Source organism: Monodelphis domestica, chromosome 2 (assembly GCF_027887165.1).
Source record: "Monodelphis domestica isolate mMonDom1 chromosome 2, mMonDom1.pri, whole genome shotgun sequence".
Classification (NCBI taxonomy): Eukaryota; Metazoa; Chordata; class Mammalia; order Didelphimorphia; family Didelphidae; genus Monodelphis; species Monodelphis domestica.
This window is the reverse complement of record NC_077228.1, coordinates 287716267-287724405: the sequence shown is the minus strand read 5'-3', so window position 1 is coordinate 287724405 and position 8139 is coordinate 287716267. Positions and strand designations below refer to the sequence as shown.

The 8139-nt window shown below is 39.5% G+C and overlaps 1 protein-coding gene across 1 annotated transcript; it reads right to left on the bottom strand.

Annotated features, from left to right (window-relative positions):
• Positions 1–665: 665 nt before the first annotated feature.
• Positions 666–1662, bottom strand: LOC100011472 (snRNA-activating protein complex subunit 5-like). Its single transcript, XM_056818302.1, has one exon. The coding sequence runs from the start codon at positions 1594–1596 to the stop codon at positions 1300–1302; it is 297 nt and encodes a 98-aa protein (XP_056674280.1). The 5' UTR covers positions 1597–1662; the 3' UTR covers positions 666–1299.
• Between the last annotated feature and the right edge of the window lie 6477 nt (positions 1663–8139).

Here is an 8139-nt window from a genome sequence, read left to right as displayed (position 1 = left end):
AAAGGTTAAGTAATTTGTTCAGTCAACATGGTTAGTAATTATTCAAGGCAGAATTTGAACTCAAATCTTATGAGTTGAACTCAGATCCAATCCTAGCTCTACCTTGCCAGTTAGTTTACCATATTCCTCTTTGGAATCCTTGCTTTCTAAGACTCAACAGTTGAACATTTGTCTTCATGGATTCTTTCCTAATACTCCCTTGTCCCTTCTCTATCAGTTGCTAGAGCCTTCCCTCCACAAGGGTACCTTATATTTATTTTGCATGTGTTTATATATTCAGTCATGTTTGTGTCACCTCCCCCATTTAAACGTAATCTCCTTGAGGGCTAGTAGGGTTTTTCATTTTGTCTTTGCATTCCTATCCCCTGTGCCCTGCAGAGAGTGAGTGTTTAAGAAATGTTTATTGGATTGACCTGAATCATACCTCACATGATAGGCTCTTTATAGTACCTGAGTTCTTTTTTTTTTTGTTTGTTTCTTTAGCCATTTTCTCTTTATTGTAAAAACGAATCCACTCAAGTATTTCCCAAGACATCTTTAAAAATATGGCACATTTCCTTAAATACAAAAATGTTTTAAATGATTCAGTTCTATCATTATAATATGTACTCTACTTTCACAAGAACTCGGGCTGGCTTTTCTCCTTTGGTATTCATTAGACAGCATTTTCTATCTAAGATTTATTCTAAACACATTTTACCACAATGCGATAGAGTAAGACACAGTCACAACCATGCCAAGCAGCATACTGTGTGCTCTTATGTCATGATGTTCCTCAAAGTAGCATTTAAACAGAGCTTCCACTTTTTATGTGAGAAGCTGAATCCCATTAAATCCTCTTTCTTTTTAACTATTAGTAGATTCTAGAACCTAGAATACAGCCTTGCTTTGTGCATATGGGAGTTTAATGGCATGTTTTTAACTGTAAATACACATTAGAAAATGTGAAAGGCTGCCTTGCAGTTAAACTATCTTGGTTGTACATAGGTGAACATTTCAACAGAATTCACATGGAGTTTTATTTCTAGTATGTATATATATCTAATTTGATTAACTTGTATGAACTTGACCTCTTTTTCCCTGGTAAAATAGATCCTTGAATATCCTATCTTTCATCAGTTTTTGTTTGGACTCAACATTCTAAAGCTTCAGCAAGCTATGGGGTCTTTTTAATAGTGCATTTTCTGGGAGTTCTTCATGAATAGGCTATAATGATTGTACTGCGATTGAACAGAGGAAGTTCCTGAATCTTACTGTTAACTTAGATAAATAACTAATCCTGATTTTTCCCTTTCTCCTTTAGGAATCTGATTCTTCCTCTTCTTCCTCCTCCTCTTCCTCTTCTTGAGCATGGTTTCTTGTGCTTAGCTGTAATTCAGTTTGATTGATGGAAGATTCATTGTCTACCTGCACCAAGATATTTTCTGGTTCCTCTGTTAAAGGTGAAGAATGGGTCATTCCATTGCCCTCTCTGGAGCTAATAATTGATTGCAGGTCCAGCTCTTCAACCTTGAGTTGATTGAGCTGGTCGTGCAGAGCCTTCACCCGCAGCAGTGTTTCCTCCTCCTTGCGGAGCTCCTGCAGTCGGCTCAACATCTTTCCTGCCTGTCGCCCTCGCCGAACCTCCCTCGGTCAGGCCGTGCTCGATGGGACGCTGTCTGACGACGACCTATAGTACCTGAGTTCTTGTAAAGCTCTTTGGATGGGACTGGAGAGACACTCCATCCTGGTTTCCAGGTATGTTAAGGGGAAAGAGGGGTGAGTAGTGATCACAGAGAGGTGGTGGTTCAATAGAGACACTTCCTAGCTGTGTGACCCTGGGCAAGACACTTAACTCCCATTGCTCTTCTGCCTTGGACCCAATACTTACTATTAATTCTAAGACAGAATGTAAGGATTAAAAAAAAAAGATAATAGCAACAATCCCAGGTGGACCTGGAGCAGGGCTTTTAGAAGTGGTCCTCCCCTCTGTCTTGGATCTTATTTCATCACATACAGACTTACAGGATTATAGTATTTAGAGCTGCAAAGGACCTTAGAGACCATTGAGTCCAACATTTTACAAATGAGGAAACCAAAGCACAAAGATGTGACTTGCTCAAGATCACCCAGGTAGTAAGAGAGGTATAATTTGAACCTAGGTCCTGGACTACAAATATTGGCATTATCTTGATTGGCAGATAGGAAGTGAAGGGTCTGTTCTATACTCAATAGTTACTCAATACTACTATGTTTACTTCCTCCCTCCAATCTTCTTTCTAATTCCCAGATGGTCTCACCAGCTCCAGTGAAAGCATGCAGACAGGAAGTCTTGGATAGGAGCTGAGTGGAGGGGGGAAGTGGCTTAAGATCCTTCCAGGGATTCCTGGGGAGATCTAGGAGGAGAAAGTGAGTAGCCTGAGGCTATGGTATGACCATTGGGAAGCTTTCTGGAGAAAGGGAAATGAGTCATTTCCCTTTGAGATGGACAATCTCCAGCTAGGGTTTAGCCTAGAGGACATGGGATCCTTTCACCCTATCAAGATTGAGAGTAGAGAGAAGAGTGAAAGTTTCATGCTGGGGGAAATTGTTTCTTTCCCCCTTTCATCTCCCTTGGAGTTCCTTCTTCTCTTTCTCTTTTTCTCCAGGTGGCTCCATTCCCAGTCCCCAGATCCTGAAGACCAAACAGCTCTCAGTTCCCCTTTGGCCCCAATGAGAGCCAGAGAGGTCAACTTATGGGGAAGGTCTAGGCCTTTCACTTTCAATCCTTCTTGGACAGAGTTATGAAGTATCTGAGCCCCACTGGCCAGAGAGACAATAAGAACACTTTGCAGAATGGGAGACAAACCCAGGGAGGAAGGTACTGGGGTTTCTGAAACTGGAGAAGAGAACTTGATGTGCTCTTGCCTATTGCAAGTACTTTCCTCTTTGAGAAAATGAGGAGATTGGAGAGACAGACTGGTAGAGTGGATTTGATACAGGGCTTAGAGTCAGGAAGACCTAGATTCAAATCCTGCCTCAGACATTTACTAGTTATGTGACCTTGGGCAACCTCATTTGGTCATCTGTAAAATGAGGGTGTTGGGAAAATAGCATAGATTCTGGGGATTAATCACTGAACTTAAGAGTCAGACATGTACTTGGTATGTCATTTTTGGGGTATGTGTTGATCAGGGAGGACTAGTACCTCTGGTTTAAGGACTTGCTGAACCCTCTTCAGGGCTGTTCAACCACCTTTTGTGTCCACCTTTCACCCAAATGTCACCTGTGGCTCCAAAAAGCTGAAGCATACTCAGCAGTCACAACCTGGTAAAAACTCTCTCAGCAGACAGGCTAAACCAGGTTGAGGGCAACTGAGAGGCCTCAAACCCATTGGTGAGTTAGAGGGGAATGTCTATCCCACGCATGTGAAGACTTCCTCTGGTGGATTGGGAGGATGAGAATAATTTGTTCCAATTGACTGAAACAGACACTGTGGAATGCTTAGAGCCTCGTCAGACATCAGGGATGCCAAGGACATCCACTGCATCCCAGGCCACTATAAGTCATCCTGATTTTTGTCTTGCCACTGGACTTGGATGTCTGGAAGAGATAGAGAAGCTGATGACTTTATGCAACTCTGCTTTACTTGAATCCAATTCATGGGCAAGTCAAGATACCATCCCATGATGTCACTGGCCCTCTTCAAATGAAGAATGAATGAAAAGATGTATAAGAGAGAAGCACCTGGCATCCTTCAACTCTTGGTGAAAACCAATGGGCTTTCACTTTTAATACAAGAAATGAGGGATTAGTCAATAGGTGAAATTTCCTGAAAGCATTGGTGTAGGGAGAAAGTGTTAGAATGGGCTCATGTGGCTTGTTCAGTTTTGCTGAATTAAAGAAAAAAAATTATGCCATATAATAGATCGCTTTCTTGGAAGGAAAAGAAGAGATAAAGGACAAATTGAGGGGATAAAAACCCTGAAGATGTAAAAAATCCATTTTTTACATAAAGAATGGGTTCATATGGGGTTGATTTATGATTTGCCTTCCTTTGGAGGAGATAAACAGTGGAAGAGACGATGTGTTGAAAGGTAGTCCTGCATGGAGGCAGGGGAAAAGAGCCTGCCTCTGTGTTCCAGGAGTCTGGGGAAATACAGCCATTTCTGCCTTAGAACTGAGAAGAGAGAGGGGGTAATGCCCCTTTTCCAACTCTTGATGTGTTAGCACATGAGTTCATCAGCTACATTTTTTCCTTTTCTTTTTCTCTGTCTCCCTTCTTCCCTCCCCCTTTCTCTTTCTCCCTCCCTCCCTTCACCCTCCCTCCTTCTCTCCCTCCCTCCCTCCCTTCACCCTTGTTCCCTATTTCTTTCTTTCCTTCCTTCCTTCCTTCCTTCCTTCCTTCCTTCCTTCCTTCCTTCCTTCCTTCCTTCCTTCCTTCCTTCCTTCCTTCCTTCCTTCCTTCCTTCCTTCCTTCCTTCCTTCCTTCCTTCCTTCCTTCTTTCCCTCCTTCCTTCCTTCCTTCCTTCTTTCCCTCCTTCCTTCCTTCCTTCCTTCCTTCCTTCCTTCCTTCCTTCCTTCCTTCCTTCCTTCCTTCCTTCCTTCCTTCCTTCCTTCCTTCCTTCCTTCCTTCCTTCCTTCCTTCCTTCCTTCCTTCCTTCCCCCTTCCCTCCTTCCCTCCTTCCCTCCTTCCCTCCTTCCCTCCTTCCTTCCTTCCTTCCTTCCTTCCTTCCTTCCTTCCTTCCTTCCTTCCTTCCTTCCTTCCTTCCTTCCTTCCTTCCTTCCTTCCTTCCTTCCGTCCTTCCATCTTAGAATCAATATAAGTTTTCTGCCTTGCAAAACAAGGGCAGTAGGGGCTAGACAATTTGAGGTCAGATTTGAAAACAGGATAATTCCACCAAAAATGCATTAATGTCCCAACTTTGCCACATCCCCTCCAGCATTCATTACTTTCCATTGCTGTCATGTTAGCTATTCTGCTAGGTGTGAGGTGGTACCTCAGAATTGTTTTGATTTGCATCTCTCTGATTATAAGAGATTTAGAACACTTTTTCATTTGCTTATTAATAGTTTTGATTTCTTAATCTGAAAATTGCCTATTCATGTCCCTTGCCCATTTATCAATTGGGGAATGGCTTGATTTTTTGTACAATTGATTTAGCTCCTTATAAATTTGAGTTATTAGACCTTTGTCAGAGGTTTTTCTTATATTTTTTCTCAATTTTCTCAATTTCTCAATGTGCTTCCCTTCTGATTTTGATTGCATTGGTTTTGTTTGTACAAACCCTTTTTAATTTAATGTAATCAAAATTATTTATTTTGCATTTTGTAATTTTTTCCAATTCTTGCTTAGTCTTAAAATTTTTCCTTTCCCAGAGATCTGACAGGTATACTGGAAAATGAGGGGATGTCCATCGATTGGGGAATGGCTGAACAAACTGTGATACCTAATTTATTTATAGTTTCCTTCTTTATGTTCAAGTCATTCACCCATTCTGAGTTTATCTTGCTGTAGGGTGTGTCAGTTTTCTCATCTATGAAATGAGCTGAGAAGGAGAAGGCAAACCACTCCAGTATCTTTACCAAGAAAACCGCAGATGTGGTTATGAAGAGTCATGTATGACTGAAATGACTATACAACAATAGCACTTTCACTCAGAGTGGTATCCTGGAAAGAGCATTAAATCTGGAGTCTGTAGAGCTGGGTTCAAGCAATTTAACATTTCTGGGCCTCATTTTTCTTCTATAAAATGAAGAGACTAGCCTGTAATGGACTCCCCAGGAAGTACCTTTGAATTTTTTACTTAGAATATTTTCCCATGGTTACATGATTCATAATCCTGCCCCCCTCCTCCCAGCCTTCTCCTTCCTCCTCCCAAAGCCAACAAGCAATTCCACTGGATTATACATGTATCATTGTTCAAAACAAATTTCTATATTATTCATATTTGTAGAAGTGTGATCCTTTAACATCAAAACTCTAACCACATCCCTATCACACTAAGTGATCAAGCATATATTTTTCTAATGCATTTTTGGTTCCACAGTTCTTTCTCTGGGTGTGGACAGCATTCTTTCTCCTAAATTCCTCTGGATTGTCCTGGGTTATTGCATTGCTGTTAGTTGATAAGTACATTATATTTGATTGTGCCACAATGTATCAGTCTCTGTGTACAATGTTCTCCTGGTTCTGTTCCTTTCACTCTGCATCAATTCCTGGAGGTTGTTCCAGTTCACATGGAATTCCTCCACTTTATTATTCCTTTCAGCACAATAGTATTCCATCACCATCAGGTATCACAGTTTGTTCAGCCATTCCCCAATCGATGGACATCCCCTCATTTTCCAGTTTTTTTGCCACCACAAAGAGTGCGGCTATAAATATTTTTGTACAAGTCTTTTTCCTTATTATCTCTTTGGAGTACAAACCCAGCAGTGCTATGGCTGGAACAAAGGGTAGGCATTCTTTTAAAGCCCTTTGGGCATAGTTCCAAATTGCTCTCCAGAATGGTTCAACCAATTCACAACTCTACCAGCAGTATATTAGTGTCCCAATTTTGCCACATCCCCTCCAACATTTATTACTTTCCTTTGCTGTCTTATTGGTCAATCTGCTAGGTGTGAGGTGGTACCTCAGAATTGTTTTAATTTGCATTTCTCTAATCAGGAGGGATTTAGAACACTTTTTCATGTGCTTATTGATAGTTTTGATTTCCTCATGTGAATACTGTCTATTTATGTCCCTTGACCATTTGTTGATTGGGGAATGGCTTTATTTTTTTTTTAAATTTGACTTAGTTCCTTATATATTTGGGAAATTAAGCCTTTGTCAGAGAGTTTTGTTATAAAAATGTTCTCCCCATTTGTTGTTTTCCTTCTAATTTTGGTTGCATTGGTTTTGTTTGTTCAAAACCTTTTAAATTTGATATAATCAAAGTCATTCATTTTACATTTTGCAATGTTCTCTTTCTTTTGCTTGGTCTTACATTCCTTCCTTTCTCAGAGATCTGACAGGTATACTAATCTATGTTCACCTAATTTATTTATTATTTCACTCTTTATATTTAAGTCATTTACCCATTTTGAATTTATCTTGGTATAGGGTGTAAGATGTTGGTCTAAACCTAATCTCTCCCATATGGTTTTCCAATTTTCCCAGCAGTTTTTGTCAAATAGTGAGTTCTTATCCCAAAAGCTGGGATCTTTGGGTTTATCATAGACTGTCTTATTGAGGTCACTTACTCCTAATCTATTCCATTGATCCAACCTTCTGTCTCTTAACCAGTACCATATTGTTTTGATGACCATTGCTTTAGAGTACAGTTTAAGATCTGGTACTGCTAGGCCCTCATCCTTTACTTTTTTTTCATTATTTCCCTTGATATTCTTGATCTTTTTTTCTCCCAGGTTAACTTTGTTATACTTTTTTTCTAATTCTATAAAAAAGTTTTTTTGATAGTTTGATAGATATGGCACTGAATAAGTAGATTAATTTGGTTAGGCTTGTCATTTTTATTATATTAGCTTGTCCTACCCAGGAGAAATTAATGTTTTTCCAATTGTTTAGATCTAGTTTTAATGGTGTAAAAAGTGTTTTGTAGTTGTGTTCATATAATTCTTGTGTTTGACTTGGCAGATAGATTCCTAAATATTTTATATTGTCTAGAGTGATTTTAAATGGAGTTTCTCTTTCTAACTTCTGCTGCCGGGATGTGTTGGCAATATATAGAAAAGTTGATGATTTATGTAGGTTTATTTTGTACCCTGCAACTTTACTAAAGTTGTTAATTATTTCCATTATTCTTTTAATTGATTTTCTGGGGGTACTTTAAGCAGACCATCATATCATCTGCAAAGTGATAATTTAGTCTCCTCTTTGCCTACTTTAATCCCTTCAATTTCTTTTTCTTCTCTAATTGCTATTGCTAGCATTTCTAGTACATATTGAATAAAAGAGGTGATAATGGGCAGCCTTGCTTCACTCCTGATCTTATTGGCAAGATTTCTAACTTATCACCATTGTAGATGATATGGTCCTTCTATTCCTATACTTTCTAGTGTTTTCAATAGGAATGGGTGTTATATTTCGTCAAAATTCTTTTCTGCATTTATTGAGATAATCATGTGATTTCTGTTGGTTTGATTATTGATATGGCCAATTATGTGGATGGTTTTCCT

Excerpts from the sequence above, each read along its gene's own strand:
- LOC100011472 (XM_056818302.1), bottom strand. The coding sequence starts at position 1,596 with ATGTTGAGCCGACTGCAGGAGCTCCGCAAGGAGGAGGAAACACTGCTG.